Source organism: Pseudorasbora parva, chromosome 17, assembly GCF_024679245.1.
Source record: "Pseudorasbora parva isolate DD20220531a chromosome 17, ASM2467924v1, whole genome shotgun sequence".
In the NCBI taxonomy this organism is placed as follows: domain Eukaryota; kingdom Metazoa; phylum Chordata; class Actinopteri; order Cypriniformes; family Gobionidae; genus Pseudorasbora; species Pseudorasbora parva.
In genome coordinates, this window is record NC_090188.1 from 41272000 (window position 1) to 41292312 (window position 20313).

General features: G+C 41.6%; 1 protein-coding gene across 1 annotated transcript in view; it reads right to left on the minus strand.

Moving 5' to 3' along the window:
- Window positions 1-20313, minus strand: part of pkdcca (protein kinase domain containing, cytoplasmic a) — a 54985-nt gene that overhangs the window by 27429 nt on the left and 7243 nt on the right. The window contains exon 2 of the mRNA XM_067421872.1: window positions 10002-10124. Coding sequence (XP_067277973.1) covers window positions 10002-10124 — 123 coding nt within the window. The remainder of the gene's footprint in view (window positions 1-10001; window positions 10125-20313) is intronic.

A 20313-nucleotide genomic window follows, 5' to 3' on the forward strand; every position in this document is an offset into this window, starting at 1 on the left:
ATAAAAGCAAATAAATTGATGGGCTGCCGGTTTCAGAATGATGCGACACACATGTTCATTTACACGCATGTCCAGTCTGAAGACGCTTCACTCTGAGACCGGTAGCGCATATCTTTATATCATTAAATCACAGCCTGCACGGTTGTATAATGGCACTAAGCCATTTCACAATATCGATTTTATTTTGATTTATCAAGCAGCCCTAGTGTGAAGGTTTGCTTGCTTGTCACAGATGTGGTTTAGCTGGCGAGGAGGGCCTGGTGTGTGTACAGGTGTGTCTTCGCCCCCGGCATTATGTAGAGGGCATAAAAGCCTTCGTCAGCGCGCAGAGGAAATGGCTTTGGACCTAAATGAGCTGTTTGGAAGTCAACGGATTCGACAGTCTCCCCAGAGTCTATTAGTGCCTCATACGCAATTCAAATGTCGCTGAAGCATTGCTGGGGTGTTTCTGCTTTGTTCCACATGAGGAGGCCAGACACGCAAAGGGAGTGCGACTGTAGAGGACAGTCTTAAAGAGACAGGACGCATTAGCATTAAGAAACACGTGGATGGAACTTAGCTACTTGGCTTTGTTCAGACAAGCAGCTAATCTTTTTTTCGGGGCATATCTGACTCAAATCCGTTTATTCAAATCTGTTGTTTGGAAAAATGCAGGAAATCCCAAAACTTCTGATCCGATTAAAATAATTCTTGATATTTGGAAATGCTTCAGTCTGAACTGTCACACTGGAATTCAAGCGCTTTTCATTTGGGACGCAGCACTTAGGCAAACTCATACACAACGTGTCGTAGTGTTTACAGAGCATCACAGCTGTGCTCAGGACTGTCCAAATTCACACTTTTCCTCACCCATAGCTATTTAGCAAACTGTCACATTCAGTAAATAGTAAACAGTGAACTACTGAGAGATTTCAGACACAGCATATTACTGTGGCACTTGCACAAATGACTTTTTTCTTGAAATAAATTAATATGTTTATTCAGGAAGCATACATTAAATTGATCAAAGGCGTCAGTAAAACATTAATCATGGCTCCAGACTAACATTTGACAGATGTTCTACAGATGCAGGGGCCAGCAACTGATCTGGAGGGACCGGGGTCAAATGTATCATAAATTGTAATAATAAAATGACTATTGTATTGTATTGCATTGTATACATGTTTTTTTATTGGAAATTTAACAGTGAAGCACTGAGCTTGAATGGATAAAATTGATTTTTATTACCAACAGCAACGGGCAAAAACCTAATATTTATAGGGAAGATTTTTATATTCTGTTCTTATGAAATGGACCATTGTTCTTTTACATTATCACACTAAACTGACCGACAGCTTCAGTGATTATATAAGGAGCGCTCTTTACATGTCTTCTGTGTAATTAAGTCACAATTTGAAGAATATCATGAGACTTTGTGACTTCCTACTTTTTCCATATATTAGGAAAGGGGAGTGGAGCTGGCTAATAAGTCAATACGTGCTCCTCTGCTGTCATCTACTGGTTATAGTGGTCATTTTAATGTCTTTTTTAAAAATAAAAGTGCTTGTTTGCCACCGTGTTAGTTTTCTTACACCATTAAACATTTAGTTTTACAAATTATCACATTAAAAATAAATAAAATATAAATTGGATAATATTTAGAGCTTTAAATTGCTGAATAATGTAATAAAAAATGTAATAAAAGATACAAAAGACCATATGTAGTGTTACTACAGTAAATCATGCTGGACTGAAACCCCTGACCTTCGCTCATGGCTCAGTGTTTCTCCTAGTCTCCACGTCAGCTCTGTTTGATCTGATAACTGTGGTTTTTTAACAGAGAATTCTGCACTGACCGCTTCCACTAGATCTCGCAGTAGTGATGTTATTAATTCTGTGGTGAATTTCTCACTGATACGGCACCCATTGGCATACATAGTAGGGAAAAAAATACTAAGGAAGTCAATGGGCTGTCGAATGTCTTGTTACCAACATTCAACAGAAAAAAAGAAAATCATACACAATTTGGAACAACATGATAAACTATCCCTTTAAATACTACCAGAATTCATCACTTGCAAAATGACAGCCTAACATATTTGATAAATCGGAATTGTGGAACTCCACATATTGTGTCCAAAACCTGCACACATTTTGTCAAAGGACTGACTGAAATTAATTAGAGCTGGCAGAAACACACACACACACTTTCAAAACCTCTAAGCTGTGTAAAATGTATAAAGGAATACATAAAATGTTTATAAATAGTAAGAAATGAAAAGAGAAAGCCAAGAAAAGCCATAAAGAGGCCGTAAAAACCATGAGAAAATCAACAGCAGGAACTCTTAATCCACTGAACATAAAGACACAACTTGTCTCATTCTCATTAAAAGGCTTTCATTGTTCTACACTGGAAATTCATTCAATATGACTGAATATGACTCTGAAACGCGAGCCTAATAAATATATTTAGCAGAAAACTACGGTAGGTATGAGTTATGGAAAAGGAGAGGCTGCCACGGACTGGAACTGGTAATGCTGAAAGTCCATTGAAACTAAAGTGGGGTTATGAATCGCTCTGCTGAACTGTGTACGGCCGTGTTGACACGCGGACGAGTGCGCTGTGTTTCCTATTAAACATGACATGTTTAGTGAGAGGCTTCGCTTGTGTGTGGTGAGTGCGTTGGTCTGTGTTCGTGAATCAGTGTTTGTGTGTGTGTGTGTGTGTGTTTGCGTGTGTGTGTACTTGTTTATATTACATTGCCAAATGTCCCCACAATGTAATATAAACCTGTGATCAGCTACATTGGAGACCATGAAGCCAGCAGTCCGCACAACGTAAATGGATTTATAAACATACTAAATTATGTTTTTTTGAAAATGAAAAAAATGCACCATGCTTCCTGTGATGGGTAAGTTTGGGGGCAGGGGCAGTGTGTGTGTGCATGTGCGCGTGTGTGTGTTTGTGTGTGTGTGTGTGTGTGTGTGTGTGTGTGTGTGTGTGTGTGTGTGTGTGTGTGTGTGTGTGTGTGTGTGTGTGTGTGTGTGTGTGTGTGAGCCTGTTTATGTGGTTTATGAGGACACAAATTTGTATAACTACATGGGTATTACACTGGTATTACACTATAAATGTGGTTTATGAGGACATATCAAATGTCCTCATAATTCAAATGGCCTTAAAAACATACTAAATGATGTTTTTTTGAGAAAGTAAAAATGCAGAATGTTTCCTGTGATGGGTAGGTTTAGGGACAGGGGCAGTGTAAGGGGATAGAAAATACGGTTTGTACAGTATAAAAACCATTACGCCTATGGAGAGTCCCTGTAAACCACATAGACCAACATGTGTGTGTGTGTGTGTGTGTGTGTGTGTGTGTGTGTGTGTGTGTGTGTGTGTGTGTGTGTGCGTGTGTGCGTGTGTGCATGTGTGCATGCGTGCATGCGTGCGTGTGTGTGTGTTGGCTGCAGTGCTGGGTAGATTACTTTCAAGTTACTGATTACAAAACATGACAAAGTTGTAGATGGTAACAATATATTGAGGTAATGTATTCAGGCAACTTTTGGATTACTTTTGACCTATCACAGCGATTTTAAAAGGATTATGTTGTACCATATGATTTATGTTGTACCAACACTGATTACAAGTATTTAAACATTTTGTATAATCTAATTAAAAATAGCTAATTTTTGGAATCTGATTACATAATCCAGATTTTTTTATTAAACCTACTATTATTATGATTACATATAATCCATTTCTACCCAGCACTGTTTAGCTGAGACGTGAGTCTGCAATTATGTCATAACATGACACATCTTGCATTTAAAGGCCGTGTTCACAGATTATCGCTTTTTTTTTTTTTTTTACACAAATCCATGTCAACAGCAGCCAGTTATCAGAGGAACAGCTCATGCATTGGGATTTCATTCGGGTTCATCCTCTCTGAACAGGATATGCTTCAGCCACAGGAAGTCATAGCAAATCATTATGGGAGGTTGCCAAGGCGATAGCAATCAGCTGGGTCTATCAGGCAAAAGCTGTGCTACCTAACAGGAAGTTCAGCGAGAGAAGAGCGCAGGACGTCCCACACAGGTTCAACTCTGTGTGTTCTGCTATGGTAAGGGAAGAGGGTGATCGGGGCGGAGAGAGGAGGCATTGGATTTGGTCATGTCGCAGGCAGGATTCAATCCTGTGTTACCCAATCGAGCACCTCAACTGGACATGAGGCAAATGCATGAACCACTGGCTTGTGATTTTGAAAAGATAACACAGTTAGAGGTTGGCCGACTGGGTCGAAGTCATTAACAATGTTTATAGTTCATTATGAAATGGCAGTCATTTTATGAAATGAACGTAATTTTGTCCCCATGTTTGTGTACTCTGGGTAATTGAGCTGTACCTTCGGGCCTCGTCCAATCTATTCATCTTTCTCAATATATATATATATATATATATAAATACACAGTGGTGTCCAAAAGTCTGAGCCCACTAATGACAGTGCTTTTTTTTTTGTAAAATAGTTTTTTCCCCTTACAAATTATATTATTCACATCACTTAAAAAAAGATAACATGAATATAGGACAATTCTAAAAAATTCTTTCAAGGATAAACTAACTAACTAACTAACTAACCAGCTAGCTAAATATAATTATAAAATTATTATTCAAAAAAATATTCATTGTCCCTAACTCTACCCTTAAACTGACCCACACCACCACACCTGTCCCTAACTTTAGCCTTAAACTGACCCACACCACCGCACCTGACCCTAACTCTACCCTTAAACTGACCCACACCACCACACCTGACCCTAACTCTACCCTTAAACTGACCCACACCACCACACCTGACCCTAACTCTACCCTTAAACTGACCCACACCACCACACCTGTCCCTAACTCTACCCTTAAACTGACCCACACCACCACACCTGACCCTAACTTTACCCTTAAACTGACCCACACCACCACACCTGACCCTAACTCTACCCTTAAACTGACCCATACCATCACACCTGACCCTAACTCTACCCTTAAACTGACCCACACCACCACACCTGCCCCTAACTCTACCCTTAAACTGACCCACACCACCACACCTGACCCTAACACTACCCTTAAACTGACCCACACCACCACACCTGTCCCTAACTTTACCCTTAAACTGACCCACACCACCACACCTGACCCTAACTCTACCCTTAAACTGACCCACACCACCACACCTGTCCCTAACTCTACCCTTAAACTGACCCATACCATCACACCTGACCCTAACTCTACCCTTAAACTGACCCACACCACCACACCTGACCCTAACTCTACCCTTAAACTGACCCACACCACCACACCTGACCCTAACTCTACCCTTAAACTGACCCACACCACCACACCTGTCCCTAACTTTACCCTTAAACTGACCCACACCACCACACCTGACCCTAACTCTACCCTTAAACTGACCCACACCACCACACCTGTCCCTAACTCTACCCTTAAACTGACCCACACCACCACACCTGTCCCTAACTTTACCCTTAAACTGACCCACACCACCACACCTGACCCTAACTCTACCCTTAAACTGACCCACACCACCACACCTGACCCTAACTCTACCCTTAAACTGACCCACACCACCACACCTGACCCTAACTCTACCCTTAAACTGACCCACACCACCACACCTGTCCCTAACTTTACCCTTAAACTGACCCACACCACCACACCTGTCCCTAACTTTACCCTTAAACTGACCCACACCACCACTCCTGTCCCTAACTTTACCCTTAAACTGACCCACACCACCACACCTGTCCCTAACTTTACCCTTAAACTGACCCACACCACCACACCTGTCCCTAACTTTGGCCTTAAACTGACCCACACCACCGCACCTGACCCTAACTCTACCCTTAAACTGACCCACACCACCACACCTGACCCTAACTCTACCCTTAAACTGACCCATACCATCACACCTGACCCTAACTCTACCCTTAAACTGACCCACACCACCACACCTGACCCTAACTCTACCCTTAAACTGACCCACACCACCACACCTGACCCTAACTCTACCCTTAAACTGACCCACACCACCACACCTGTCCCTAACTTTACCCTTAAACTGACCCACACCACCACACCTGACCCTAACTCTACCCTTAAACTGACCCACACCACCACACCTGACCCTAACTCTACCCTTAAACTGACCCACACCACCATACCTGTCCCTAACTTTACCCTTAAACTGACCCACACCACCACACCTGACCCTAACTCTACCCTTAAACTGACCCACACCACCACACCTGTCCCTAACTTTACCCTTAAACTGACCCACACCACCACACCTGACCCTAACTCTACCCTTAAACTGACCCACACCACCACACCTGACCCTAACTCTACCCTTAAACTGACCCACACCACCACACCTGACCCTAACTCTACCCTTAAACTGACCCACACTACCACACCTGACCCTAACTCTACCCTTAAACTGACCCACACCACCACACCTGTCCCTAACTCTACCCTTAAACTGACCCACACCACCACACCTGACCCTAACTCTACCCTTAAACTGACCCACACCACCACACCTGTCCCTAACTCTACCCTTAAACTGACCCACACCACCACACCTGACCCTAACTTTACCCTTAAACTGACCCACACCACCACACCTGACCCTAACTCTACCCTTAAACTGACCCACACCACCACACCTGACCCTAACTCTACCCTTAAACTGACCCACACCACCACACCTGACCCTAACTCTACCCTTAAACTGACCCACACCACCACACCTGTCCCTAACTCTACCCTTAAACTGACCCACACCACCACACCTGACCCTAACTCTACCCTTAAACTGACCCACACCACCACACCTGTCCCTAACTCTACCCTTAAACTGACCCACACCACCACACATGACCCTAACTTTACCCTTAAACTGACCCACACCACCACACCTGACCCTAACTCTACCCTTAAACTGACCCACACCACCACACCTGTCCCTAACTCTACCCTTAAACTGACCCACACCACCACACCTGACCCTAACTCTACCCTTAAACTGACCCACACCACCACACCTGACCCTAACTTTACCCTTAAACTGACCCACACCACCACACCTGACCCTAACTTTACCCTTAAACTGACCCACACCACCACACCTGTCCCTAACTTTACCCTTAAACTGACCCACACCACCACACCTGACCCTAACTTTACCCTTAAACTGACCCACACCACCACACCTGACCCTAACTCTACCCTTAAACTGACCCACACCACCACACCTGACCCTAACTCTACCCTTAAACTGACCCACACCACCACACCTGCCCCTAAATCTACCCTTAAACTGACCCACACCACCACACCTGACCCTAACTCTACCCTTAAACTGACCCACACCACCACACCTGTCCCTAACTTTACCCTTAAACTGACCCACACCACCACACCTGACCCTAACTCTACCCTTAAACTGACCCACACCACCACACCTGTCCCTAACTCTACCCTTAAACTGACCCATACCATCACACCTGACCCTAACTCTACCCTTAAACTGACCCACACCACCACACCTGACCCTAACTCTACCCTTAAACTGACCCACACCACCACACCTGACCCTAACTCTACCCTTAAACTGACCCACACCACCACACCTGTCCCTAACTTTACCCTTAAACTGACCCACACCACCACACCTGACCCTAACTCTACCCTTAAACTGACCCACACCACCACACCTGTCCCTAACTCTACCCTTAAACTGACCCACACCACCATACCTGTCCCTAACTTTACCCTTAAACTGACCCACACCACCACACCTGACCCTAACTCTACCCTTAAACTGACCCACACCACCACACCTGTCCCTAACTTTACCCTTAAACTGACCCACACCACCACACCTGACCCTAACTCTACCCTTAAACTGACCCACACCACCACACCTGACCCTAACTCTACCCTTAAACTGACCCACACCACCACACCTGACCCTAACTCTACCCTTAAACTGACCCACACCACCACACCTGTCCCTAACTTTACCCTTAAACTGACCCACACCACCACACCTGTCCCTAACTTTACCCTTAAACTGACCCACACCACCACTCCTGTCCCTAACTTTACCCTTAAACTGACCCACACCACCACACCTGTCCCTAACTTTACCCTTAAACTGACCCACACCACCACACCTGTCCCTAACTTTGGCCTTAAACTGACCCACACCACCGCACCTGACCCTAACTCTACCCTTAAACTGACCCACACCACCACACCTGACCCTAACTCTACCCTTAAACTGACCCATACCATCACACCTGACCCTAACTCTACCCTTAAACTGACCCACACCACCACACCTGACCCTAACTCTACCCTTAAACTGACCCACACCACCACACCTGACCCTAACTCTACCCTTAAACTGACCCACACCACCACACCTGTCCCTAACTTTACCCTTAAACTGACCCACACCACCACACCTGACCCTAACTCTACCCTTAAACTGACCCACACCACCACACCTGACCCTAACTCTACCCTTAAACTGACCCACACCACCATACCTGTCCCTAACTTTACCCTTAAACTGACCCACACCACCACACCTGACCCTAACTCTACCCTTAAACTGACCCACACCACCACACCTGTCCCTGACTTTACCCTTAAACTGACCCACACCACCACACCTGACCCTAACTCTACCCTTAAACTGACCCACACCACCACACCTGACCCTAACTCTACCCTTAAACTGACCCACACCACCACACCTGACCCTAACTCTACCCTTAAACTGACCCACACCACCACACCTGACCCTAACTCTACCCTTAAACTGACCCACACCACCACACCTGTCCCTAACTCTACCCTTAAACTGACCCACACCACCACACCTGACCCTAACTCTACCCTTAAACTGACCCACACCACCACACCTGTCCCTAACTCTACCCTTAAACTGACCCACACCACCACACCTGACCCTAACTTTACCCTTAAACTGACCCACACCACCACACCTGACCCTAACTCTACCCTTAAACTGACCCACACCACCACACCTGACCCTAACTCTACCCTTAAACTGACCCACACCACCACACCTGACCCTAACTCTACCCTTAAACTGACCCACACCACCACACCTGTCCCTAACTCTACCCTTAAACTGACCCACACCACCACACCTGACCCTAACTTTACCCTTAAACTGACCCACACCACCACACCTGACCCTAACTCTACCCTTAAACTGACCCACACCACCACACCTGTCCCTAACTCTACCCTTAAACTGACCCACACCACCACACCTGACCCTAACTCTACCCTTAAACTGACCCACACCACCACACCTGACCCTAACTTTACCCTTAAACTGACCCACACCACCACACCTGACCCTAACTTTACCCTTAAACTGACCCACACCACCACACCTGTCCCTAACTTTACCCTTAAACTGACCCACACCACCACTCCTGTCCCTAACTCTACCCTTAAACTGACCCACACCACCACACCTGACCCTAACTCTACCCTTAAACTGACCCACACCACCACACCTGTCCCTAACTCTAACCTTAAACTGACCCACACCACCACACCTGTCCCTAACTCTACCTGTATACCACCTCAATATCAGCAAAGGCGCTTTTCAATACAATTTGAACACAATAAGTACATTGTACTTATTTTTTTATATAAGTACATGGTACTTAAGGCCACCTAATATAAAGTGGAAGTGTGTTCATTTACACGCATGTGCAGTCTAAAGCCGGTAGCAGTTTAAAATGTAATTTATTTCATTAAATCATTTGATAGTGGCATCATATCACTGTTATAGAATCACAGACTCAATTTGTTGACAGTTGTAAGTGCAGGTAAGCTTGATTCAAGCCCTCCAGCTCCAGACAGACACTAGAGATGGAATGTGTGATATGAGTCTCACCCTGAATCTCTCCTCCCAGGGCGTCTGCAGCAGCTGGATCATCTCCAGAGGACGGCCCAGCTCCGTAATGGCCGTCACCGTGTCCCTTATATCGTTGCTGTCCTGGTAGCAGTAGCCGTAGAGCTGCGAGAGAGAGCGAGAAACGAGAGCATCCGTCAGCACGCTGCGCTCGGCAGATAACAGCACCGTGTTGAATCTCACTCTTTTGACCCAGACCCCAAATTCAGCTCTCGCTGGAGGAGAAGCCATGCATTTGTGTGATAAAGGGAAATGATTCTGAGTGAACTGACACTGTATCAGCCGTTATGGGAGCAGACAGTCAGACATACTGCAGCACGTAATCCGGAAACGCCGCACTGGCGTGTGTTTGTTAGTTTTGTGGGGGAGGTCTGAGCGTTAGAGCCGCTGCTATCAGGACGTTTCCCTCGGCCGGCCCGCTCTTAGCGCTGCAGAATTTGGCTCTTTGCTTACAGAAACATTTTCCCAAGCTAATTCAAGCCAAAGAAGCTAGTTAAAATTAAACAGCATGAAATTTCATCTAAAAAGAAAACAACCTATGGCTGTGTGACTGGCTGTACGGCGAGAGACATCACGGGCATCAAAGAGAAGACGCCAGCCGGGAGAAAACGGCCCATTATATCCCAGCACAGCCCATGGCGTGTCCGTTGTGTATGTTAAGTTTCCACGTTCATCCATGCTGAAATTATAACCTTCTGAGTGTGTGTCAGTACATGCAGACTTCTATTCCAGTATTACTCCATGTAGTCACATCATTCACACTTGCTAATAATGCATTACACCTCAGACTGATACACTGGCAATGCTAAATTTGTCCGGTGACGACACACTGGACGTTATGTTGCCTGGCAAGCACGCTGGGCCTTATTCCTAAAAACACACACAAGCATTTCTGCATAAACACATTCATATCTGTGAAGTGCTGCACACAGTTCAATATGACAATTTATGTAGAAATACATTTATCACACTGCAAAAAAAAAATTGTGTAAAATAATATTTATTATTATTATTAATAATAAAAAGATTGTAATTAAGACAATTGTTGTTCCCCATTTGTTTTTGTTTTTTTAATCATAAAGTTATTTGGACATTAATGCTTAAAACAAGAAAACAAAATGGCAATAGGCCATTGGAGTTATTCTATGAATCTTAAAACACTTAATATCAGACGCTTTTATTTGGGGAAAAAAAGTCTTGACAAAAAATCTAGGTACACTGTAAAAAGTTCAGGTCTCCAATTGAATGCCCACATTAATAAAACACAAGCAGAAATCTACATTTTTCAGTTGGCCGAATTGAATTTCTGTGAATTAAATTGCATCAATTCACAGAATTTCAATCTGGCCAACGGAAAAATTTAGATGTGATCAGTCACTAGAACATTTTCATTTGGAGACATTTTTATTTGATTTGATTTGATTTGATTTTTTTACAGTGTAACACTTGATTTTACAGTGTCCTTGTTACATGTACTTACCAAAGTAATAACCCCAAATCTAACCCTATAGTAAGTACATGTTGTTAAATAATATTTCTCAGTGAATATATAATTACAATATTACATAAAAATGTAACTAAAGTTAAAATGCATTATAATATTTGCAGTTTCTGTGTCGTGAGTTTTAACGCATTATACTTTCTAAAGGGCTAACAGTATTTTATTATAGTATTAACGGTATTAAGTATTATAGTGTGTTACAATGGGGATTATTAAGGTGCATTACAAGGCATAATTAATGCACTAAAAATACTTTAATAATGCATTACATAAAGTGTTACCAACTGTTTATTTTCTGCTTGTGTTTTATTAATGCGGGCATTAATCTCAGTCCGACCGTGAATACAAATGGGACATTTTTGGAATGAGAAAAAATTGGACACTTCACTACTGGAAGCTGAGTGCTGAATGCTTGAATTCTCATTCAGTTTTAGCCCGTGGTGTAAAACGTATAAATCAGCCATGTGCAGTCTGACAGGTCCCCAGATACCTGGCTCTCTCAAATGTCAAATTTAGGACAACAGCTCTGGATCTTTATAACTCTCCCCGTGGGAGGATCTTGAACAAGTTTAGCCTGTGATATGAAGCAGAAACAGGACCGATCTGATCTAAGATCTGTGTGCAGACAAGCCTTTCCAAGAAAGCAAAGGCCCTATCTGAGATTAAACACACCATAATGAGTATTATCAGCACGATTCATCTCAAACCAGAGCGTTTGAGTGTTTGCCTGGGCTCAGACTCTCGGCTGCTTGCTGGTAATGAAACAGACCTGCAGATGGAGGAGCGCTGTTGTCCGTCTAGCCACACGGAGCCGTTTTGACTGACACCAGCTCAAAGGTCAACTTGCCTGTCCGCTTCATTTACTGCGAAGGCTTTGTATCTGTCCAGAGCTGCTATGCACCAGATGCTAATGTCACCAAGGGCAATATTTTCCTCATTTCAACTAGTTTATGGCCTGAAAGCTTACATCCAGTTGTACATACTAATCACAGAGTTTACTCTTGAGAAGGGACTGAATTCCTCAGCTATTTCATTCATGAAAGCAATATAAAAGAGCTGGGTGAAGGTGGTGTATATTGCCTGTTTGGACCATACGATAATATCCCCTGGAAAATGTTCTCAATTTTCAGGAAAGAGTGAGTAAGCAGGATCATTATAGGAGGGGTAAAGGGAAGTGGCCAACAGAAATTAGCTAGATGTTTCATGGTCTGGTTCTCCACTTTTATTCATGAACACGCGCCATGGTGTTCTCGTCAGTAATCATCGGTACCATCTGACATTATGACTGTACCATGGTACCGCCCTCAACCACCATTTACTCACCCTCAAGCCATCAATGGTTTTCTGTATGAAAAATATCCATATTTAACACTTTATAAAGTAAAATATCTAGCTTCCGGCGGACCGCCTTCCATATTCAACTTACACACAAAGTGCAACGCAGTTCAAAATGCTGTTAAATCCAACCTCATTGGCGCACCATTTACACTTTACACTGCGCAACTTGAATAGGGAAGGTGGTCTGTTGGATGCAAGATATTTTACTTTATAACATGTTAAATATGGATATTTTCTAACAAAAGCCCCCATGGAGCCGTATGGATTACTTTTATAATGGATGGATGCACTTTTTCTGGCTTCAAATTCTGGTCTGCCATTCCTTGGCATTATAATGCCTGGATTAGGACATTTTTTAACATAACTATGATTGTATTCGTCTGAAAGAAAATTCTCATATACACCTACGATGGCTTGAGGGTGAGTAAATTATGGGGTCGTTTTTATTTTTTAGTGAACTATCCCTTTAATAGACTTTTCACTCATTTCCTCCACTTCTGTATTATCTTTCTCTAGTTGCATTCACTCATTTCCCATCCTGGATGCTGAACTGTCAATACAACTGAAATATTTCAATCAATCAATCAACTTTATTTATTTAGTGCTTTTACAATCACGATTGTGTCAAAGCAGCTTCACAGTGTCAAACAGGATAATATTGCAAAAAAAATTAGATTTGGCTGTACAGTATTTGAGAGTAAATATTTGAGAGTACTTTATAAATGGTTTAACGGTTTGAACTCACCATTATATTAGCACTTTAAGATTTTCTTTAAAATGTAAAGTGCTTTATAAATAAAATGTATTATTATTATTTTTATTATTATGGTGATCTGTGTTCACTTTGGTTGGGCACTTAATTATAATAATTAACTTAATTTATATTACACAGTTAGTTGGTTTCAAAGTAAGGGAAGTATAACAATAATAATAATCAGAATACATAATATTGTGGTAAGTTCAACTGTAGGCTGATTAAATGAAGACATTTATTTCATTTTTTAATGTTTTGTTCGCATCCCATCAGAATCTATATTATACATATTTTTCTATTCTAATATTCTAACTTTGTCTAAAATTTATATTTCCCTAAATTAAATGCACATAAAATGTAAAAACAAAAAACAAAACATGTTTTACCTTATGCTCAAAAGCATGAAAACAGGCACAGGAAAACACCTATAAAGTCACAAGGGTCCAATTCTCACTATTAATTATGACTTTTGCCTCAATAAACTTCAAATTACTGATTATTAATAGTTAGTAAAGCAGTTGTTAATATTAGGTATTGGGTAGGATTAGGGATGAAGAATAGGGTCATGCAGAATAAGGCATTAATATGTGCTTTATAAGTACTAATAAACAGACAATATCCCAGTAATATGCATGCTAATAAGCAACTAGTTCACAGTGAGAATTGGAGCCTAAAACTTTAGCATGGGGAACACATATTCACTATTAACTACGACTTTTGCCTCACTAAACTCCTAATTTACTGCCTATTAATAGTTAGTCAGGTAGTTTTGTAGTGTTTAAGTTTAGTTATTGGGTCGGATTAAGGGATGTAGAATAAGGTCATGCAGAATAAGGCATTAATATGTGCTTTATAAGAACTAATAAACAGCCAATATCCTAGTAATATGCATGCTAATAAGCAACTAGTTAATAGTTAATAACTGAAACTTAAAATAAAGTGTTACCCTAACGTGTTACCAAAAGTTCCTATAGTCATAGTTGTGATAATAAGAGTTGTTAGGGCCGGTTCCCGCATAGTTTAGATAGAACAACAATGCAAAAGCAGCACTGTGGAATGCCCCTTAAAGTGCAAAAAAGGTGCAATAAACCAAATTATTAACATATATTTTGTACTGTATTGCGATATATTGTACATTCAAATCAAACTGTAGGGCGGGACTTGGTTCTACCCATTGGTTAAAACGATGGACCCAAATCTGTATACAAGCTTGCAGGCAATTGAAAGAAATGTGTAGAGTTTAAGTGCACTAAATGGGGGGTAAATAAAGTTTATGCACAATATATTCACAATAAGGTCAATAACATATAGGGTGATGTTCATCTTATGACTTTAACTAGCATCTTTATCAGGTCTTGCTCTTCCAAACCTCTCCTCACTGGTGCCACGTGTGCCGATATGCGTATGCTCAAAGGGCTTTTTGTTAGGTTAGGAGCCATTAACAAAAACTAACACACGTTCACTCACAACCCTACCGCGATCGTTTAATGAGGACACCCTGGCAGCAAATCAAAATGGCCACGGAGACGGACATGTTTGCCCAGAGATGAAATAGCAGTGGGCAGTGGAAGCCAACGTCTACGGTCAGTGAGGACAGGACTGTCCACCCGAACAAGAGCCGCTCAGTAACGGGGGCTTGACACTGACCTACAGCCCGCGTGTTGAGTTATAGCTGGGATCAGATTCAAACGCGTGCGAGTGTGTGTGTGTGTGTGTGTGTGTGTGTGTGGAGGGTTTCTGAGAGGGAAAGCTAAAGTGAATAAACGGTTCAGGGAATGAGTTTAACCACATTGTTTTAATCAAAGTTTCTGAAGTAATGCCGCTGGAAAAAGTTCTGAGTCATTTTCCCTTGCCTCTAAAATTGATCAGTGAACATTAAACAGAGTTGAGACTTATTAAGGGCCTCCTAAAAAAATGTGAAATTGTTAAATCTTCCTGCCAAAGTTTTCAAACGCCTTATTGCGTGCCTGGTGTTTGACGTGATTCAGCAGTTGTGGAGGCTGATGAGTTTGAGAACTTTCAAGGTTGAAATGACTAACACCTCTAATCTAAATTCCAATAAACTCAATGACAGAAGTGCAATGAAATGTATTCACCTTGAACTGTTAATTTAGTTTCTGAATCTGTGAATCTGCACTCTGAATGTCACATGCGTATTTTTAGTAAAGCGATCACGCGATATGAAGGGACAAGTTGATTTCCTCATCAACCTGTTCCTGGCTAGTAAAATAAACAGAGAGCAGAGCCATGGAGGATGAGGAGGACAGACCGTTCTGAGCCCTTCCACTGGAATTCCTCCCATCCTAGACTCATTTCCTCCCACAATCCTCCTGTTCTGAGCCCTTCCTCATTAACACAGCACTCCCAACCTGACCCACAGTCAACAACTCCCCACACACACTTCAGTGGGTTTATTTCCTTAAACACACAATGGGATAAACATTTCCATACAAGCATTTTGCTCAGAAGAAAAAGTTCAAAACTAGTCTTGTTTGTGATATTTTTTATTATATTAAGGTTGCAAAGGGGCTAAAAAATTTGGTAACACTTTATTTTAAGGTTCAGTTATTAACTATTAACTAGTTGCTTATTAGCATGCATCTTACTAGGATATTGTCTGTTTATTAGAATTTATAAAGCACATATTAATGCCTTATTCTGCATGACCATATTCTACAACCCCTGATTCTATCCAATACCTAAACTTAAATACTACAAAACTACCTGACTAACTATTAATAAGCAGTAAATTAGGAGTTTATTGAGGCAAAAGTCGTAGTTAATAGTGAAGTGTTCACCAAAATTCCAAATAAAAAAATTCCAAAATAAAATAAGAAATCCTGGAAAGTTTCCCAAAATTCAAGAGAGATTCTGAAAACTTTGCAAAAATATATGCATTCCATAATTCAAAATGACATGAGGGTGAGTAAATAATGTAGAGGATTTCATTTTTGGTTGAACTATCCATTTAAAGAGGACCTATTATGCCCTTTTCCAAAGTTTTGATTTTGTTTTGCCGTCTACTAGTATATGTGTTCAGAAAACAAATTTTCCCCACTTATTCTGCATTATTACTCTCTTCCCAGTTTGTCATTAACGCTCCGTTTACTTCCTGTCTCTTTCAAGCCACTCCTTCTGAAAAGCACAAAGTGATCTGATTGGTCGGCTGGACTAATGTGTTGTTGTGATTGTTCGTTTACTTTGAGCATGTTTTAAAAATGTCCCGCCCCTTATCATAATCGAGAGTTTCAACACACTACTAACAAACACATCCAGGCCCCGCCCCTATTCATCGATTTATACTTATAAATAGTGGCATATACAACCCCAAATCAGAAAAAGTTGGGACAGTTTGGAAAACGCAAAAAAAAAAGATAGTGATTTCTAAATTTACTTTGACTTGTATTTCATTGCAGACAATATGAACACAAAATATTTCATGTTTTGTCTGGTCAACTTCATGTCATTTTGTAAATATGCATCCTTTCCTGTCATTCAGACCTGCAACACATTTCAAAAAAAGTTGGGACAGGAGCAATTTAGGGCTAGTAATGAGGTAAAAGGGTTAAATGATGTGATTTGAAACAGGTGATGTCAACAGGTGATTGAAATTATGATTTGGTACAAAAGCAGCATCCAAGAAAGATCTAATCCTTTAGGAGCAAAGATGGGCCGAGGATCGCCAGTTTAGTTTGCCAACAAATACGTGAGAAAATTATTGAAATGTTTAAAAACAATGTTCCTCAAAGAAAGATAGGAAGAGATTTGGGTATTTCACATTCAACAGTGCATAACATAATTACAAGATTCAAGGAATTTGCAGGAATTTCAGTGCGTAAAGGACAAGGCCGCAAGCCTAAGCTGAACAACCGTGATCTCCGATCCCTCAGGCGGCACTGCATCAAGAATCGTCATTCATCTATAAGCGATATCACCACATGGGCTCAGGACTACTTTGGCAAACATTTGTCAAGTACCACAATACGTAGTTACATCCACAAATGCTAGTTAAAACTGTACTGTGCCAAAAGGAAGCCTTATGTTAACAGTGTCCAGAAGCGCCGTCGACTTCTCTGGGCTCGGAGGCATCTGGGATGGACCATCACACAGTGGAAATGTGTACTGTGGTCAGATGAATCAGTATTTCAGGTATTTTTTGGGAGGAATGGACGCCGTGTGCTCCGGACCAAAGAAGAAAAGGATCATCCAGACTGTTACCAGCAACAAGTCCAAAAGCCAGGGTCTGTCATGGTATGGGGTTGTGTCAGTGCCCTTGGCAAAGGTAAGAAGATATCTTTTCCAGGGACGTCCATGCATATTTCAACAAGACAATGCAAAACCACATTCTGCACACATTACAAAGTCCTGGCTGCGGAGGAAGAGGGTACGGGTACTTGACTGGCCTGCCTGCAGTCCCGACCTGTCTCCAATAGAGAATGTGTGGCGCATTTTGAAGCGCAAAATGCGACAACGAAGACCCCGTACTGTTGCCCACCTTAAGACTTGTTTGCAGGAAGAATGGGACAAAATTACACCTGAAACACTTCATCACTTGGTGTCTTCAGCCCCTAAACGTCTTTTAAGTGTTGTGAAAAGGAATGGCAACATTACAAAGTGGTAAATGCTTTACTGTCCCAACTTTTTTTGAAATGTGTTGCAGGTCTGAATGACAGGAAAGGATGCATATTTACAAATGACATGAAGTTGACCAGACAAAACATGAAATATTTTGTGTTCATATTGTCTGCAATGAAATACAAGTCAAAGTAATTTTAGAAATCACTTCTTTTTTATTTTATTTGCACATTCCATAATGTCCCAACTTTTTCTGATTTTGGGTTGTACTATTTGCACCTCATTGTTTTAAACATTAAATGGTATACAATAATTATTATAGTGTAAATTGTTATATTTATTAAAACTATTAAATGGATGCACCTTATTGGGACAATAAAGCCCTCCCTAAACCTCCCTCTAACCAATTTTTGATTAAGTACACGTTAGACAGTTTATTTTCACTTTTCGCATATTTACTTAACTAAACCCTAAAACTACTTTTTTATTTTATTTTTTAGTTAATGATCTGCAAGACCTTTAATTCGAGTAAATGTTTCGAAATTTGGGTATAAAGTGTTAATTCTACAATATATGGTGTAAAAATGTCTGAGTGCTGCCCTCTTAAGGTTGAACGGTGGCTACAGTTGAATTTTCCTATTGGACGTTGTTGGTATGTTGGCTCTTCCAGCGGGCACGAGCTCAACACGCCCTAATGTTTTCCTGATCACATGATGAGAACGGCTTTACAAGACTCATGTTACATGAAGTGGAAACATTATGAATGAAGAAAATACGGTTCAATAACGCATTTGTAAGCACATCAGGCTTTTATTGTGATATTTTTGCCGTCCGTAATGTGTACAGATACTTTTTATATGAATCGCACTTTCAAAGTGGTTGCCGTGGTAACGGACAGCAATACTGTAACGTGTTATATAAACAAACTTTTATTTGAGAAAATCTGTTTATAATAGGCTATTAGGTTTGAACTTATTGGTCCTGTGCTGCTTATTGATATACTTTATATCTACTTTTAGTGGCATTCAGTAAAAGGATTTGACTGTTCATAGATTGGGATAATGGTCACATTCTCTCTTGCGCTGCTTCTTCGCTAGCATTGCCGGCATTGGGAGTTAACGCAGTTTGATAAGGCTCTCGCCCCGTGTCCACAGACATTCCCCCTCTCCACTTCAGGTAAAGCTGGGGAAGAAAAGGAAAGTCCTCTACTTCAAATGGCCGCTTTGTTGCAAGGCTACGGCCGTCACTCCAGTCATTCACCATTTTGACAGATGTCAATCAGTCTGTCACTGCGGGTCTCAGGTGCATTTTCAGCATTTTTCTAAATATTGCCAGTTGGTGGAGTTAGGCTTTGACCAGGGGTTAAGTTACCTTTTAATATAATAAATGCCTTTCGATCAGGGGAAAAGGAGTAGAGTGAGTTCGATAAAAGGCGTTTTTGAACTTGTGTCATTTTGAGTCCAAACTTTCTGCAACGTGCCTTACCCCTGCTTTTGACAATCTAGCATCTTCCGTAATTTTGTCTGTCCCAATCAGAAGTCAGTGGGCTGAGTTAGTGTAAATAGACAGTCCATTTTTTAAATGAGGAATAATGTCCTTTCCCGGAAGAACGTTCAAGACTATAATGGAGGCGTTTAGGGAGTTCAGAAACAGTCACACTGATTGGAGGGACTTTGTGCTTTGGAAGTTTGCAGAGCTTTTTCATTCTCAAACAGCAACATTGCACATGGGAACATGGGCAAAGGGCATAATAGGATCCCTCTAAACGTAGATATGCAATGGCTGTGACCCTGCTGTCAACTGGAGCACAGTCGCCTTCTCCTTCCTGACAAACTGAGAGGTTAAAGTATTAACCCGTGTTTAATTGCGTCTAGCACTAAAACTCTCCGTCTCACTCCCATCTTAAAAATGACCCTGGGGGCCTCTGTGTTTAGGACACCCGGCTTTCACATTCACATGTTACATGCTCACATTAGCAGGTTACTGATTACCCTGTAGTGTGTGTGAGTGTATTTTGGGCCTTGACTTAGAATCTGAAGAGTTAACAGAATGACATGCTAATGTAAACATAATCCCAGCAAGACCACCCTAATCAGGCCCCCAAGCTGTTTTGCAGATTGCCCGAC